Below are 19448 nucleotides of genomic sequence, written 5' to 3'. Positions count from 1 at the left end.
TGTTTAAATTATTGCAAGTTGCCGGTGAACTACTGCTATCAGCATAGCCTCTGTGTTATCCCTGTTTTTCTCCAAGGCTCGAAGATTGTGTTTAAATTATTGCAAATTGCCAGTGAACTACTGCTATCAGTATAGCCTCAGTGTTATCCCTATTTTTGTCAAAGGCTCAAAGACTGTGTTTAAGTTATTGCAAGTTGCCGGTGAATTATTGATATCATCATAGCATCAGTGTTATCCCTATTTTTCTCCAAGGCTTAAAGACTGTGTTTAAATTATTGCAAGTTGCCGGTTAACTACTGCTATCAGCATAGCCTCAGTGTGATCCCTATTTTCTCAAGGCTCAAAGACTGTGTTTAAATTATTGCAAGTTGCCGGTGAACTACTGTTATCAGTATAGCCTCAGTGTTATCCCTATTTTTCTCCAAGGCTCAAAGGCTGTGTTTAAATTATTGCAAGTTGCTGGTGAACTACTGCCTTCAGCATAGCCTAAGTGTTGTCCCTGTTTTTTTCTCGAAGCAAAGAGACTCCCATATCCAAAGCCAAGTAGTGACTGGCAAGAGTGAAAATCTGCTATAAGTCCAAAAGATGACAATGAGTGTCCAGAAAGCATGAAAACTCCAAAAGCTGTGTGTCCATTTACAGGTGCCTCATCTGTTGCTGATGCAAAATACAGTACATAGGCATTTTGGTAGATTGTTCTTCTATTTTTCTCCAAGGCTCAAAGACTGTGTTTAAGTTATTGAAAGTTGCCGGTGAATTACTGATATCAGCATTGCCTCAGTGTTATCCCTATTTTTCTCCAAGGCTCAAAGACTGTGTTTAAGTTATTGCAAGTTGCTGGTGAATTAATGCTATCAGCATAGCCTCAGTGTTATCCCTATTTTTCTCCAAGGCTCAAAGGCTGTGTTTAAATTATTGCAAGTTGCTGGTGAACTACTGCCTTCAGCATAGCCTAAGTGTTGTCCCTGTTTTTTTCTCGAAGCAAAGGCTTAAAACTGTGTTTCCTGTGGTGACCTTTACTTCCCAGCTGGATCACTGGTAGAGGACAGGAAGGTTGTAAGTGATTACTTTGGAATTGAAAGTGGTGAGTTTGTATTCTGTTCATGATACATTTTATACTGCTGTTATTCACTCATTTGTAAAAATAAAACTGCATTGTACCTTCCTTCCGGTCTGGTTACTGTGTCTGCAAAAGGGGATATTATTAGGCTTACCTCTCTGTCACGGTGTGTCCTATCTTAGCTACGGGGAAATCGGCCACCGAAGCATACTGAACACACCTGAACCTGGTGCTAGTGGTGCATCATTACTGTACTAGCTTCCGGAGCATCACACATCAACATTGCGAAGGAGATGTATCATAGACATAAAGTAACAACCAATCAGCATCTACTGTAACTGTTAGTTTTCAAACAGCCTCTAAAATGACAGTTAGCAGCTGATTAGATGGCACTTTATCTCTCTCCAAGCTTTGAGACATATCCCCCTGCATGTGATAACATGGAGCAGTAGATTTATCTTCTAGTATGAATCACCATTCCTTAGGGAGCTTGTAGAGAATACCTCAGATAGTGTATTTCATGTGTCCAGTGAAAACAATGTTGCTGTCATGTTCATGAAAGATTTGACTTTTCATGTCTTAAATGTTTTCTTGCAGGAATGCAGACTGGAACATATCTGAATGTTGATGTATTTTATGTTGCACAACCTTTCTTGCTTCTGATTACAGGTGAGATGTCTAATGTTGTGTGAGTCAGTCTTCAGCAAGGAAGAATGGGCGGGGGGTAGATGAGGAGCGCTCAGAACTAGCTCTATTCATAGCCGAGAACCGACATTCACTAGGATCTGCCGCAGATCTTTCCCGGAGGTCTGACTTCCGACATGCACTTCTGCACGTGTGCACCTTTACCACAAGTCTTTCTCCATTTGGCTTCCATGCTGTACGGACATGCCTCTGAGACTCTCCACTCTGCAGCTACTTAGAAGCCGCTGCAGTGTACCCCAATACCCTGTACCACTACCACTTACCATAGGGAGCATACCACTACACACCACTGGGGCATACACGCTAATACTAGCTGGTGCACTACAACACCCAGGCTGTATCTGGCACCATATCTGCAACCTATATGTGTGATAAACCCTGTGTGTAATGCCACCTGTTTCTACTTGGTTAATAAACCTTCCACCTAGTTAAGTTGGATGGACTAACCACTACTCGCACATCCACTGCTAATGCACCCGGTGCGGTGCTCGGTCTGGGGCCATATTCTCGCACGCCGGAGGCGCGAGCGGGCAAAAGGGGGTGTGGCTTTGTCCTGCAAAGCCACGCCCATTTATGCTTTACAAACTTGTGGATGCGTCACGCCCCCGTCCTTTGCAGTCAATGGGCAGGGGAGCGGCTATGGGTTGCTGTGCTGCTCCGCTGAGCAAGCTGCTGGACAGGAAACAGCCTCTCCCCTGCCTCATGAGTGCGGCTGCTCGGTGACACCATCCGAGGGGGTGACACCAAAATAGCAGAGTTAATCTGCTATTTTGGTGTCACCCCCTCGGATGGTGTCACCCGGTGCGGCCTGCATCCCCCGCACCCACCTTATGACGCCAGTGGCTATCACTCTGCTAAAACATTGACTCCTGATATGTTAGAAGTGCGGTGGAGATAAACAAAAACTTGCAATTTAAATATTTAAGATGAGACTTGTAAAGTGAATATAGAGGAGAATAATTGGGCAAATGAAATATGATAAAGTGATAAAGGACAGAGCAGATGGGCAGAAGGAAGCCAGGGATGAAGTGATAGATAGAACATTGCATTTTATACACTTTAATAGTATTACATAGCAATATACAATACAAATGTAACCAGACACCTTTTTCAGGCCACAAGTGTTGATTGTGGCCAATACATTTACGGAAATGAGTACAGGTTGAGTCTCCCATATCCAAAATGCTTGGGACCAGGGGTATTTTGGATAACGGAATATTCCGTATTTTGGAATATGTGCATATCATAATGAAATATATTGGGAATGGGACCCAAATATACACACAGAATGCATGTATGTGTTATATACACCTTATACACACAGCCTGCAGGTCATTTTATACAATATATTTAATAATTTTATGGCTCAAGCAAAGTTTGTTTACAAAAATGAAATTAATTTATGTTTGTTAAACACCTTATACACACAGCCTGAAGGTAATTTTATACAATATTTTTAATAATTTGTGCCTTAGATGAAGTTTGTGTACATTGAACTATGAAAAATCAAAGGTTTCATGATCTCAGTCATGCCAAAACAAATCCGTATTTCGGATTATTCCGTATTTCGGAATATTTGGATATGAGAGACTCAACCTGTATTAGAAAGCCAACTTCTCATGTAATTTATAAAATAGTGGTTTTCAGAGCCGTAACTAGACTTTTTGGTGCCCTGTGCCCAGGGCCGGATTAATGTCTGTGGGGGCCCCTGGGCAACAAACATGTGGGGGCCCCTATTAAATGTGACGAACTGGGGGTATGCACAATGGGGACCCCAGTAGTGTCAGTGCCCACTGTGGCAGTGCCCCGTATGCAGAGCCCACAGTAGTGGTGCCCTTTATGCAGTGCACCCAATAGTAGTGCCCCCAGGAATGTTGCCCCTTATGCAGTGCCCCCTATGCAATGCTCCCATTAGTAGTGCCCCCAGTAGTAGTGCCCCCAATAGTAATGCCCCCTGTATAAATACCCCCAGTAGTAATACCCCTATAGTTGTGCCCCCAATAGTAATGCCCCCCAGTAGTCATGCCCCCTGTGTGTGCCAAATAGTAATGCCCCCTGTATAAATGCTCTCAGTCGTAATACCCCTGTAGTTGTGTCCCCAGTAGTCATGCCCCCTGTGGTAGTGGCCCCAGTAGTAATGCCCCCTGTAGTAGTAGTACACTCTATATAAATACCCCCAGTAGTAATGCCCCGGTATTAGTGCCCCTAATAGTAATGCTCCCTCTGTAGTAGTGCACCAGCAGTAATGCCCTACCTTCAAGTAGTAGAGCCCCCAATAGCAATGCCCCCAGAAAGTGCCCCCAATAGTAATGCCCCCTGTAGTAATGCTCCCCCCGAGCAATGCCCCCTGTAGTAATGCCCCCTGAGTAATACCCCATGTAGTAATTCCCCCCTGAGTAATGCCCCCAGTAGTAATGCCCCCCTGAGCAATGCCCCCAATAGTAAAGCCCCCCCGAGCAATGCCCTCAGTAGTAATGCCTCCCTCCCCCCGAGCAATGCCCCCAGTAGTAATGCCCCCTGAGCAATGAACCAGTAGTAATGTCCCCCCCGAGTAATGCCCTCAGTAGAAAAGCCGCTTGCGCTAAAAAGAAAAAAAAAATAGTTACCTTAAGCCCCGCTCCCGCTGCCTTTTGGTCCGCTCGGCTGCTCCTCTGCACTATGGGAGAGACGTCATGACGTCTCTCCCATAGTGCACTGCGTGAACCGGAAGCCGGAGCTCACGAGCTCCAGCCTCCTGCTCTGGCTGCTGCTGTTGGGAGGGAGCCGGTCACCCGCTGGTTACAATCTCAGCGGGTGCCTGGCAAATGGTGTCTCCATGCGGCGCCGGGGTCAGGTTGGTCGGAGGAGGTGGAACTGGTTCTGTCTCCTCCGGTTTACTTTAACCCCGATGGCTGGGTGTGGGGGCCCTTCAGGTATGGGGGCCCAGGGACGATTGCCCCTGTCGCCCCCCTTTAATCCGGCCCTGCCTGTGCCAGAGAGAGCATTTGCCACCCCCCCACCCACACACACATTTTTCAAATAGGGGCATAAGATAGTACACCTGAAAAAGGGCCATGGTCTCATGGGGAAGGGACGGGGAGGAGATAGGAGCAGCCAGGAGATGACGGGGTTAAAAGAAGAGGAAGCTACAAGTGAGAATGATAATAAATAGGAAAATTGACAGGCCCGGACAGTGTCCCCTGCCCTGTGGTGCCCTGTGCCATGGCACTGGCCGCACTACCCTAGTTACGGCCCTAGTGGTTTTTACCTAGTTTTTATATTAAATAATGCTGAAATGTTTAAAAGTACAATATTTCTATACATGTACTCAGGGCCAGATTAACAATGGGGCGGATGGAGCACCAGCTCCAGGCCTCCACATAAAAATAGGCCCATCAACATGACAGCATGATTACCAGCTGCCTAACTGGCCATAAATTTTAAGTATTTAAATAGTTTTTCTAGTTTTCCCTTTAAAATAAATTATGCAATTTTTCTATTTCTATGTACTTAGGGAGACATTGTGTCTCATAGTGTAGGGGGTGTACACACCAAGGTGACTCTGACCACACCCACACAGCACCGATCACAGTTCTTCCCCTTCTCAGTATAGGCCCTTGAACATTTTCAGCTCCAGGCCCAGGCTGCATGTACTTATGGTAGTTTCAATAATGATTAGAAGGGTGTAATTCCAATTACATGACAGATCATATTACTACGCTTCCTGTGTTCTTCAATATTTTGTGCAGAAAGTGTTGTTACATCCTTAATAATAAAGATATAATAGTTATTTTGAAGTGTTTGGGGGAGGTTTGGGAGAGATAGGGCTTATAATCTACTTTAAGGATCTGGAGTTAAAATGTCTCTGTAAAGGTGTTTGTGCTCATGTTCATATATCCATAGGGACACTCTAGAACACTGTATTATCTTTATTTTATAGCAGACACATTGGGCCTGATTCAGTGCCGGACGCTCTGACCAGAGCGCTCGCTCTGAATCAGGGCCCTCCTCCCTAAAAATGGAGCGGCCTCCTGGGCGCTCGCATAGCTGTGGGTGACCACCCACAGCATATGCGAGCGGCCAAAAAGATAGTCGCGATGGTCTACTGTAAACTACTGTAACAGATGGACAGGGGTATTGATTTGAAAATATTGGGTCATTTACAGCAGTAAAAAATGGATAGGATGCTCATAATTGTTCAATAAAATCTGTATATGAGCATTCCTTCATACCAGAATAAGAATTCAAGGTAACTGACGTGGCGTGGCATGGCGTGGCGTGGCCTGCCTGATTATAAAACAGGGATCATTGACCTTTAGCCAAATATATTGCCTACTTTCCTTAATACTACAAAAAAAATACCAAGGGGCAGCATATACTGTAATGCTCTTTTTCAATGCTTGTCTAGTTTCATACAGCTATGAGGCATTCGTATAGATTTATATATAAAACACTTTGTAATTTTCAGCCTTTGATATTGAGCCGCCGTGACTAATTTCAGCATATATTTCTCCCACAGGCGTCCCCCACCATCATTCCTTTACCCATGAGGGCGGTAATTGTTGCACTGTATTTTATTACCTGTTCTTCGCCTTTGTCTTGTTTTTGGAAAACACTATGGGGCCTATGTACTAAAGCCACGGAGAGAGATAAAGTGGATGGAGATAAAGTACCAACCAATCAGCTCCTAATTGTCACTTTACAGGCTGTGTTTGCAAAAATGACAGTTAGGAGCTGACTGCTTGGTACTTTATCTCCGTCCACTTTATCTCTCTCCAAGGCTTAGTACATAGACCCCTATGAGCTTTGGCTATCCCAGGCCTTCATATAAAAGCCAAATCCTGTTATAGTTAGAAAGAAAAACTTTATTACAAAAACAAACCAAACTTCATTATTCTCAAACTTTGATTTCACTAATGATTGGAAAAAACGCAAGAACAAGGAGACTTGTACTTAATCTCTTATTGTATCATCATCCGTACCAGAAAGGCTGGTGACTCACGCCTGGTCTGCGAGCAGCAAATCCTTAACAAGCAAATGCTGCCTCTCCTTCTGTAAACAATTAGCCCATCAATGTTACATTTATAACAAGGTCGCCCTTAACCCCGACACTGGAGGTCAGAGGCTCTCCTGGACATTTTGATTTTGAAAATTAAGTACAAGGCAACAGGAAGAGACGAGAAGGGGGGGTTGAGCAAGAGGTCCGTTATTTCTGCTGACTTTGAATTAAAACTGACAATATTGGATTCTTGACTTGAAGTCCTGACACCCTTCTGTCTCCTTTGTCTCTGGAAAGAGCACTCGCCTAATTTTTGCATGTCATTATTCAATTCATTAAAGTGTCCAATATAGCCCTTCCTGGAGTATGTACGATCTCTGGAGAAATGAATGCTAAGAATAAAGTAAAGACTTCTACCTCTTTCCTCCCCCATGTCTTGACACCAGAACAAATCTTGATAGATGTTAAAAAGAAATCGAGGAGACACATGGATCTTATGCGCAGAGGTGACATGGTCAATTTTGTGCATATGAAAATAAGAAAACATCAAGTTACGTCATCTCACAAGCATATTTATGTGTATATAAAAGGAGAAGCTGGGGATTGTGTTAAAAAAATCTGTACACTTCTGTGTGGCACCAAAATCACATCTGATTGAGAAGATAAGGAGCAAGAGACATTCAGGTAACTGCCCTCTCTATTTCTATATAATGAGTACTGACACTAGCACATTGTTAATGTGCTTATTGAATCAGCAACATAAAATGGCTCTACTGTTAGTTGCTTTGGATGATGTTGCTGGGGACGATGATGCTGGGATGTTGCTTTGGACAGTGTTGATTGTGACAATGTTGCTTCAGATGATGTTGCTTGGGATGATGTTGCTGGGAATGATGTTGTTGGGCACAAAGTTGCTTGGAATGATGTTGCTAGTGATGATGTTGCTAGTGATGATGTTGCCTGGGATGATATTGCTGGAGACAATGTTTTTTGGGTTGATGTTTTTTTGTACAGGACGATGTTGCTGGGAATGACATTGCTGAGAATGATGTTGCTAGGGATGATGATGCTTAGGACAATGTTGCTTGAGATATTGTTGCTTGAGATGTTATTGCTGGAAACAATGTGTTTTAGGATGATGTTGCTATGGACAATACTGTTTGGGATAAAGTTGCTTGGGACAGTGTTGATGGGAACGATGTTGCTTGAGGTGCTGTTGCCGGAGACAATGTTTTTTGGGATGATGTTGCTGTGGATGATACTGTTTGGGATGATGTTGCTGGGGACGATGTTGCTTGGGATGCTGTTGCTTGGGATATTGTTGCTGGAGACCATTTATTTTGGGATGATGTAGTTTGGGACGATGTAGCTTGGGACGATGTAGCTTGGGACGATGTTACTTGGCATAATGTTGCTTGGTACAATATTGTTGGGGACAATGCTGCATGGAATGATGTTGATTTCCTGGCTACAAATATATAGGAACTACTGTATATAGAACACTGGGGTAAATGTATTTTAGCGGCAAGCATCGTGCTGCTATAACTCTTCCTCCTTCGCCTTTTTACTGAGACAAAGCAGGAAGCATTACCAAAGAGATGTATTAACATTTCATTTGCCAAAGTGGAGGAGTGAAAACTCCCCACTCCGGGGATCACCAGCAGAGCCCATAGCGGATCAACTTAGTGCTGATGCGCCGTGTCTCCCTTCCAGGCCAGCTCCACTGGGCATGCATAGGAACTTGCAAGCATCGCGAGATCCAGCATGCAGCCCCCAGAGCCGGCAGCCACGGCAGCAGGGACAGTGCTGTACCTGCTGTGGTGATATGGCAACAACATCTGCAGCTGTCGATATCGATAGCTGCAGCTGTCGGAAAGGTCAATGAAACTGACAGTTCATACACTGCCCAACTTATCTTGTCATTTACCTCCGGACCCCAGGATAATACGTGCTCTGATACTATTCGTCCCCCATATCGGTGCTTAATACATCTCCCCCATTAAAACTGTACTGGCATACAACCACAATTGTAAATAATTTAGAATAATGTGTCATCGATTCTTGATTCAGATTCCCCTAATCTTCTATGGTATTTTATTTCTACTGATCTTGGCTTGAAATGTTTAAGCATATCATTTCTTTTCCATCTAGATGTTAAATATTCAAATATACAGCATCTGAATACAACTCTCTCTCTCATATTATTTTACAGTTTAGAAAGTATATCAGGATTATGTTTATGTATACAATTGTAATCAGTGCAAATGTAGCTCCATTTATTAAAGATTACAAATTACAAAGGAGGTCAAAATAATAATAATTGTCATCATAATACCCCCATTCCTTATAATGGCAGAAAAGGTATAAAAATAACTTATATATATATATATATATATATATATATATATATATATATATATATATATGGCAAGGTCCTAGTGAATGAGTATCACTGATACTTAATAACTCACACACATCAGGCTATCAACAGCAAAAATGTCACAGATTAACTGCTGACTGTATTCTTACATTCCCCAGAATAATATTAGAGACACTACAGTATTTTAATGAATCATACATGTAGCATCTCTATGCCTAATATCAGATAATCAGAGGCAGTTGTCACAGGTAGTAGTTTATGAAGGTACAGCAAAGTTACAGCATTAATTGTTCAAATGCTATATATTTTTTTTGTTTCAGAAGTCTGAATCAGTGTTCTACCTTGTCGGTAGATATCATAATAATTAATAAAGTTACATTGACTTTAACTATTAATAAAATGACAATGTCTGTGTTTTATACGATTAATAAAGTTTCAATGTGTGTTTTATAGTATTATTAAAGTTATAATGTCTGTGTTTTACAGTATTGATAAAGTTATAATGTCCGCGTTTTATAATATTAATCAAGTAACTGTCTGTGTTTTACAGTATTAATACAATTACAATGTATGTGTGCTATAGTATTAATAAAGTTACAATGTCTGTGTTGCATAATATTAATATATGGACAATGTAAGGGGTTTTATAGTAAAAGATACCTAATAAGCTCCTCTACCAAATCTAATAAGCTACTCTGACAACTTATTATATAGTTTGTATAAGGTGCCAAAAGGGGTACTATTTAAATTGCCGCCTCAGGCAACGGAATGGTTGTATACACCCCTGCCTGTACCCGTTCCTACATAATAACAAATTGGCAAGTCATGGCATATCGTGGAGCATTCAGTGATGTCCAGCAAGTTTTGTGCACACAGAATACACTATAGAGCACAGTCTATATACTGTATCCTAAACAATCCAGACATGTTTGAGTAAAAAACGTAAAACACAAAAATCTAAATGCAAACATAAACACCATATCAGTTAAATAGTCTGAAACCAGAAACTGGATATAAAATATATTTCTTGGTAGGTACAGGGCATGGAAAGAAGAGCGGCCGGGCGAAGCTTCCTTCTGATCACAGTGCTTCTGGGGTACGGCATTGTGTTTTCGTCTCCTGCCATCATTCCCACCATCCGGAACCCAAACAGGCAAGTACTCTGTCTACTCCCCGGGGTTACTCTAATCTTTTCCCCTGTCCACCAACAGCATTGAACATTTAATGGCATTGACTCATGATCCAACAATGTTCTTTTTTGTAATTTGTAAGTATTGTATGTCACTTTCTGGTTCAGTGGTTCCCAAACTTTTTTGAACCACGGCGCCCTAGAGTATAAGCATTGTTTTCATGGCACCCCTTAGCCAAAAGTTTGTTATTGAGAACTTCAGAGAAAAATGTAGTAAAGTAGTACCTGTCATCCTTAGGGTCAGTTATGTGGTGGTGGACAGGTTTGAGCTTCTGTTTGTCCACATTATATTTACCATAAATAATTTGATTTGGAGCTGGATTACCAGACTGAGGCACCCCTGCAAGTGTCCTAAGGCACCCCAGGGAGCCACGGCGCACAGTTTGGGAACCACTGTCCTAGTTGTAGGTTCATTCCATATTAGTATGGTAATCGATGTGTGAACTCCCCTGAAATATATGCTGCAATTATAAGGGATTCCCGCACTTCTGATGCTTAAATAATGGACTAAATGGTCTGGAGGAGCAAACAATTTCCCAAATATTTCCTAATGATCGATCCAGGGAGTAGGTGAGGTGTTTGGGAAGGCTGCAAGACATAGCGCGCCAAAATCTGCTTCAAAACCCTGAGCCTCATTTAACAACGATGCATATCCCCTTTAGCACTCGCAAAAGGGGTTATGTCATCCTTTCTGTATTTAACATACAGCGGTAATCTAAGATTACTGCTGTTTGTCACTGCATCACTCTCGTCATCTTTAGATAGCGAGGGCGATGCGGTACCCACTGCCGGCAAAGGGGACCTAACAGCAGCCTTTCTGGCTTCAGCAAAGCCTTCCAGGCACTGCCAGGTCTCCACCAGGTAAAACAGTCATGCACATGAACAGACTGACCGCCGAGCAAGCACATGACAGAGTAGCCGGTCGCTGGCAGCGTTAGGCTGCCAGCAGGTGAGTGGGGGACCCTGCCGATGAGGAGGACTTTGTGGACCTCGCCAGCGAGGTAAGTAATGATGAATACCAGTAGCATGTTCATTTGTATCACTGCAATACTAAACTAAATATGCAGTTGGTATTTAGGTATGTTTTTAAATGGGCCCCCTGTGTCTTAGCTGGGTAGTAAAACTTCTGTATAATGCTTCCTACATGTATCCTATAACTTATTTTTATTCATCACCCAATGACTCTCCAAATTTTCCACTGCAAAGTTAAAATCATTAGATGGATATTACAGTTATATGTAATACAAAGACTACATTGGTTTCATTATTAAGGGGTCTATTTACTAAGCAGTGTTAGGAGACAGAGTGAAATGTGATAAGAAAGTGATAAAGTGCCAGCCAATCAGCTCCCAACTGTCATTTTTCAAACACAGCCTGTGAGATGACAGTTGGGAGCTGATTAGCTGGCACTTATCACTTTTCACTCTGTCTCCTAACACTGCTTAGTAAATAGACCACTAAGAATTTTAATGTTCATACATTCAATCACAAAACATATGTTGCCATTTGAAATAGGTGTGATTTGTTTTACAGAAAATGTGGGTGTTTTTTTTTTGGTGCTTAAACTGCTATACAATATGTCCATCACATGTATAAACAGTTACATTCCCTCATTGCACCTCTAGAAATACATATAGGTGTGTGTGTTGCGCTACAATGCCTAGGTTGATGGTGCAAAATGATATCCACCAAGTGTAGTAGCCAATGACTGATCATTGCCACTTCAGGGAAAATGTAAAGCACACGTCATTCTGTGTATCGGAAGAAGCTGTTCACACAGTCACAGGGAACATCTCCAAATGTTACACCCCTTGCAGTAACGTAGACTATTTTGTTTGCTAAAATATATTTCTGATCAGAGCATCAGGTGAATAACTGCAGCGAGTCCGTATCCAGGAAAAAATATGCTCCTTCACAATGGTGGCCATCTTGATGAGCAAACCCGTGCCCATACCAGTGTAACTAGGTGCAAATGGAGAGAGATAGGAGCATGATAATACTTATGTAAATGACCTATTGTGACTCTACTTTACTTTATGTGTCTGCTTATCTGTGTATCATCATATGTAACATGTGTGGGAACTGATATGCTGGGTTCGGTATGAAAATCCGTATGTCCGGTGGTCAGTGGCGTAACTAGGGTATTTGGAGCCCAGGGCAAATTAGAAAAGGGAGCGCCCCCCCTAATATATTGAGATGTGCGCGCGCCAAAGGCGCGCGCGGGAAAAAAATGGGCGTGGTCACTTAAAAATGGGGCATGTCAACATGACACCCCCCTTTATTTTCACGCTGAACATTCCTATCCATATGCACCTTAACCCCAGTAGTACCCCTTATACAGTACCCCCAGTATGCAGTTGTGGTCCCTCTTATGCAGGCCCATAGTAGTGCCCCTTATACAGTATCCCCAGTAGTGGTCCCCCTTATACAGCCCCCAATTAGTTCCCCTTACTCAGTACCCCCAGTAGTGGCTCCCCCAAATGCAGTGCCCCACGTAGTGTTCCCCCTTATGCAGTGCCCCCAGTAGCAGTCCCCACAATGCAGTGCGCCCAGTAGCGGTATCCCCTTATGCAGTGCCCTTTATATGGTGCCCCCAGTAGTAGTCCCCCCCCTATGCAGTGCCCTTTATATAGTGCCCCCAGCAGTAGTCCCCCCCATGCAGTTTTCCCAGTAGTGGTCCCCTTATGCAGGCACCCTGTAGTGATCCCCCCTATCCAGTGCCCCCTGTAGTGGCCCTTCCTATTATTGCCCCCAGTAGTGGTCCCCCGAGTGCAGTGCCTCTAGTAGTAGGCCCCTTTTATAATGCCCCCAGTGGTAGTTCCCCCCCAAGTAGTAGTCCCCAGTAGAGTAGCCCCCCCCAGTAGAGGTCCTCCCAATGGCGCCCCCAGTAGTAGCCACCCCTCCCCCAGTAGAGGTCCCCCCAGTAGTAGCCACCCCCCTCCCCCGTTGTGCAGATAGGTTAAAAAAAAATATATATATAATTATATATATATATAAAAATATACTTACCTGAATCTCTGCTCCTGCTCCTGGTCCTGGTCCTGCTCGCGACGCCGCTCCCGCCCGGGCTGGCGCGCTCAGCATAATGGGACAGACGTCATGTCATCAGTCCCATTACCCACTGCAGGAGCCGGACGGAAGTCCGGCTCTTGCAGTGGGTGCTGCAGCAGTCAATGAGAGTCTATCTGACTCTCATTGGCTGCTGTTTAACACACGCATTGCCGCCAGCGTTGGCGGCGATGCGTGTGTTATGCACAGCCTGAGCCCGCCTCCTAGCGCTATTGGGCAAGCGCTCAGGGGGAGGGAACGGGCTCAAGTGTGAAGCACAGGACCGGCGCTGGAAGCCTAGCGCCGGTCCTGTGTAAATGTGTAGCGCTGACCGCACTCATTGCGGTCGGCGCTACACTGGCTAACTAGGGCGGGCGGGCCGGTACCGTGGCCGGCGGCGCCCCCCCACACCGCCGGTCCAACGGCACCCAGGGCACGCACCCCGCTCGCCCTGCCCTAGTTACGCCACTGCCGGCGGTATTTTCATACCGATCTCAGCATATCAGTTCCCACACATGTTACATATGATGCCGGTGTTCCAGCATCGGGTTCAAATCCCGACACTAGAACACCGGCAGTGAAGATCCCGACAGGTAAGTATTTTCTCTATTTACTAACCTAACCCCCCTAACCCTAACCCTCCCTTAGGGGTGCTTAACCCTAACCTACCCCCAAGTGCCTAACCCTAAACCCTCCTGTAAGTGCCTAAACCTAACCCCCCCTTCCCCGCAGCCTAACCCTCCTGGGGGGGTGCCTAACCCTAAGTCCCTCCCCGGGAGCCCCTAACCTAACCCTCCCCCCCATGCGGCTGTCCGATCGGTATGCCGGTTGTCGGGCTTCCAGCAAGGGTAAAATGACAGGAGTCGGTATCTCGACACCTGTCATTAGACCCCTGCCGGGATTAGACAGTCGGGAAACCGGTGGTCAGCATTTCGATCGTCGGCTCCCTGACTGTATCCCGATATGCTGATATAAGACAGATTCAGTTAACTGCAAGCTTCCATTGAGAATGACATGCAATTGTGGCTGTGCACACAGTAGGTATAACAGTATACAGTATATGCTCACAACTCTATTGGATGCAAGCAATAAATAGCAATGTTTTCCTATCCTAATATGCCACGCTGTGACATCGCACAAGGTTCTGATGGAACGTTATTATGGCTAATTACATCCACCCAAGAAGCTTGGATCCCATGGTAATTTGTGAAAATACAGGTTTGCATCCTTCCGTGATCATTTTATATTACACAGGGGTCTGTTTAGTAAACTAAGTAAAGGCTTTTCTCCAGCATTTTTGCTGGGAAAAGTATTTAATTTTGTTTCTCATTATATAGAATTATAAGGGGTAAATTTACTAACCTCGAATGACATCAAATGTGGCAAAATCGTCCGTGAACTGCATATTCAGAATTTACTAAAGGTTAAACTCTACTGACTTTGCTACATTCGATGTCTAAATCTCGTCCGAGAACACCCGCAAATCAGACAGTAACATGTTTTCGGGCACAAAGACCATCGATTCAACTTGGCTTTTTGCCGTAGACATCAATAGAACCACAACATTTACTAAGGGTTCGAATTTGTCATCGCGGCCAAAATATAGTGCAAATCAGCCGCAAAAGATGCCAAAACAAACCCAAATAGAAATCTTAAAAAGAACACCTTTTTCCATTCGAGTTTCACATCGTTCTCAACCGACACAGATGCATGCACAGATCAGGGAGATCCTTGATACATGCATCTGTGTGTTAAAAAATAAACACAGAAGCACGGACGGATCAGTGAGATCCGTCTCTGCCTCTGTGTTTAAAAAAATGAAAATCTGGTTAAAAATAAAAATATAAAAATGGCGTGCCCCCCCCCCAAAAAAAGAACAACCAGCACTGGGCTTTGGAGACCCAGAACTGGTTGTGCTAAATTCAGGGGACAAATGACTTAGGGGTCCCCTGTACAGTATTTAGCACAACCAGCACTGGACTCTGAGCCGGTCCTGGTTATGGAAATACAGGGGAAAGCAATGCGTAGGGTTCCCCTGTCATTTCCATAACCAGCACCAAACTTTTTATAGCGGTGGGGTAATGCCACATCCAGAGGAACCCTTTCCTCAGGTCCCCCAGCCAAAGCATTACCCCTGACTGCTAGTCAGCCCATCCCCGAGGATCCTTGGGGAGCTGGGGACGCTTCAATAAAGGGGTCTCCCTCTCCAGGGCACCCCAGGCCTAGGCTGATAGCCCGGGGCTATCCCCGGCACCCCTGGAGCGGTGAGTGCCGGGTTGATTATGTAGTGTGGTACACTTGATAGTAGTAAAAATATTGTCTTTTGCTGTGGATCTACAGGTCCCAGCAAGTCTCCCCCGATTGCTGGTACTTGGAGAACCACAAGTACCAGCATGTGGGACATTACGGGCCCGCTGATACCTGTAGTTCCACAGCAAAATAAATATTTACAAAACCACAGAACACACACCTTGACAGTAAAAGTTTAATAAAACATACATGCACACACACTATCTCACATACTGTACTCACCTATGTATCCCTGAAGCCCATCACGTCCACTTGTCCAAGTAGATAATCCATAGGGTACCTGGAAAAAAAATCCATACTCACCTACTCATATGCCTGCTTCATGTCCTCTTCATTCCATATAGGCATCCATAGGGCTTGGCAAAAACAATCCGAAAATACATGGGCCAGCGGACATTACTACCCGAATGACCGCTCCGCCGTGGGATTTCACTATAGATATCCTGGTGCTGAGCTTCCGCCTCTCAGCCAATGAATGGTTCCCTCCATTGACTACAATGGTGAGAACCGCTAACATAACTTAAGGTTACTTTCGCGGTTCCCACCATTGACTGCAATGGTGGGAACCGCTCATTGGCTGAGAGGCGGAAGGCTCGCCTCTTTCAGCCAATGAGAGCTGATGTCACGCTGTGTGCTGGGCTAGGGAGAGATACTGTTGCAGCAGCTGTCAGTTCTTTCTCTCCATCCGTTATATACAGGAGGGGGGAGCGATTGCGCCCCACCCCTAGACACCTGCACCCCCTGTGCAGTACAATTTTTTTTTTTTTTTGGGGGGAAGGGGTCTGGCCACACCTCTCTGGTTGGCCACGCCCCCTCCCTGTACCTGGGCCCAGCCAAGCTGTCGGCAGCCCTGGAGAACACAGCCACTTTCTCTGGAACGGCCACGACATGCCCATGAGACAGATTTTTTTGTGTTTACTACAGGCCAACTCCTAGCCATCATGCAGGAACGCCCATCACTTTACTCCCCCATTTCTGATACCCTCTGTCCCGACTGCAAAAACCTCGTTGTGCGTACACTTTGTGTAATGCATGCATCATAAGGTTTTCAGGACTTTTTGTGGATGCGCAGTTTGCTTATATGAGCATCGGCATTGCGTTGGAATTGCGTGATCTTCTGAGTCAGGCCCTTAGATTTCCATATATGGAAGTTACTTGATAGTCCCCATTTTAAAGCTTAACATCGGCTCTACAACGCGTACAGGCAGTTCTATGGAGGTCATTTCAAAAACATAAATACAAACCTCCTTAGCTTTGCATAATCCACCCAGCGTCAAGGTACACACCGATCTCCCATATCTCCCAGTGGGTGACCTATAGTCCTAACCACATTTTCATCATATATTAATTTTACACTAACCATCATTTCACTTTAGAGAAGAGTGGATTATACATTTAATCGAGATGTGCAGGGCGCTGAGACCCAAGTGCTAGAGGGGGCATGTAAAACATGGGGGCATTGCACACCTTCTCCGGAAAGGATTACTATGAGTACTATGCTCTGAGGGGGGTACATTCCTCCGCCATCCATGGCTGGCCCGGCCCCCAAGACAAAAATAGGCAAAAGTAATCAGTAACCACACCCCTCCCCCTCCCCTCTGGGCACTGATGGTAATCCGTACCCACACCCCTCCCCTCTTTGCACCCATGGTAATCAGTACCCACACCCCTCCCCCTCCCCTCTGGGCACCCATGGTAATCAGTACCCACACCCCTCCCCTCTGGGCACCCATGGTAATCAGTACCCACACCGCTCCCCCTCCCCTCTCAGCGCCGATGTATGTGCATAGCTGTTTCTTTTTAATGCAGTTCTGCATGGGCAAAACTACCATAGATGCAAGGTTTGCAGCTGTTATGAGGCCCAGAGCTAAGGAGAGCCCATCTTCCTTGTCAAAGTCACATGTGTTATATACATTTTTCGCTATTGGGTGGTACATAAAAGCCCTCACACATTTTTGCTATGGTGCCTTCAAATACTGTACCTACTTACGCCCCTGTAGTTCTGGAATGTAGTTGAGAAATCAACAGTCGTAATGTCATGCAGTACTCAGTAAGTAGCAACAAAGCTTATATACCAGTATACCCTTGGGTGCTAAGCTTAAGACCCTGTCCAGCAGTGATGAGCTTCCAGCAGGGTGAAATATTCTGGAGATGGGTTCTGTTTCAGCATTGGCTTGGAATAGCCAGCAAGTATATCATAACTTACAGAATTGCCATGTAAATGGAGCTTTCTGAAGTGACACTCCCTTAGTATTTGTATATTACCATTAGGGCGGAGAATTAAAGTGTTTGAAATCTTATTCGCTTTCCAGTGATGTTGATTGAGAAATGAACAAAGAGTGTTCTGTCTATTCTTTCACTTAGTTTTATAAGAGGTATGACACACAGACTTACTGATTTCCCTATTTTCCAAGGACTGTTTTGTTTCCACTCTAATAATGAAAAACAGCGCATGCAACTTTAAGCTTGTTGCCTTCCAATGGAAATGGTACCTTATAATGATACAATGGCCATCCTAAACACTCTATAGTAGGGGTGGACAATAAGCAGTCCCCCAGCTGTTGTAGAACTACACATCCCAGCATACCCTGCCACAGTTTTGCTTTTTGGACATGCTAAAACTGTTGCAAGGCATGATGAGATTTGTAGTTCAACAACAGCTGGAGGGCCCACCCCTGCTCTATAGTTATAATCATGTGTTTACTGACTATATTTAACTCTCCTGTCGTTCTAGAATCTGGAAAAGAGACCTCTCCGACCAATCTCTTAGCAACAAAGAGTTAAACCCCTTTCTGTCCAGACCAGACTCCTGGAACCACCAGCTTCCCTCCATAACGTTACATGACTGGGGTATTAAAATGTTATCGTCAGACGTGCTCTCCAATGACCCTTCAGAAGAGGCAGCCAGAAAATTAATTCTGCAGCCCATCGCCAGGCGGATGTTGTTTGGTTCTAATGATGTGCCAAACAAGGTGTTACCGGAGGATGCTGAGCTCAGCAGAGTACTAACTGAGGGAAGATGGCTGCCGGTGTGGCCTACTAATGAGGAGATAGAGAAAAGGAGTATTGTGGTGGCGGATGATGCGGCTTTCCGGGAGAGGAGCAAGATGCTCACGGCAATGGAGAGACAGAAATGGCTAAATTCTTACATGCAAAAACTTCTAGTGGTGAATTCCACTTAGCTGCTGCCCCTGGGTACCTGTGCATTCTGTGCTGTCAGCATGTATTCATTCACTGTTAATAAAAATTATATTGAGTTTTTGGATTTGTCTGAAGTCCATATATGCATACCCTCTGTCTTCCTCATGTCTGTCTGTCTGTTTATATATCTACCAATGAGGGTCATTTACCAACAAGTAAAAGTAAAAACGTGCAGTAACCAATAGCAACCAGACTGCGTTCATTGTCTCTTTAGCATGATGAAAGTCAATGTCTTATTGGTTGAGCTACATTTGTACATTCATCCTTTTGTTAATAAATAATCCTTTGTTCTCCCATTTTCTACGATGTGAAATACTCACAGGACAATGTTCTCAAAATTGGAGTAAAATATATATCCTTAACATGGATGGCGGTGTGGCCTAAAGCCGGTGCACCCACTGCCCCAGCTAGGGATGTCTATTCGCCTGTCCTGTATCGATATTCTGGTTTGGGTGAATCAATCTAGAAGAAAATCTAGCTAGCAATATCGATTCTTTAAATATAGATATTGTGATCATTTCTGCATGTGCGATACTGTGCACTGGGGCTGGGGCTGCTGCTCTGAGATTCTATGAGA

The 19448-nt window shown here is 44.5% G+C and overlaps 1 protein-coding gene across 1 annotated transcript; it reads left to right on the top strand.

Annotated features, from left to right (window-relative positions):
* The first annotated feature begins 7288 nt into the window (after positions 1-7288).
* PTH2 (parathyroid hormone 2) lies at positions 7289-18976 on the top strand. Its single transcript, XM_088450982.1, has 3 exons — positions 7289-7427; positions 10158-10276; positions 18405-18976. Exons 2-3 carry the CDS (start codon positions 10167-10169, stop codon positions 18850-18852), a joined length of 558 nt encoding a protein of 185 aa, XP_088307108.1. The 5' UTR covers positions 7289-7427; positions 10158-10166; the 3' UTR covers positions 18853-18976.
* Positions 18977-19448: the final 472 nt, after the last annotated feature.

The sequence above is a fragment of the Taudactylus pleione genome, unplaced genomic scaffold, assembly GCF_031769625.1.
Source record: "Taudactylus pleione unplaced genomic scaffold, aTauple2 ptg000535l, whole genome shotgun sequence".
Classification (NCBI taxonomy): Eukaryota; Metazoa; Chordata; class Amphibia; order Anura; family Myobatrachidae; genus Taudactylus; species Taudactylus pleione.
Note: the sequence above shows the minus strand (reverse complement) of the source record. Positions and strands in the feature narration are given on the sequence as shown.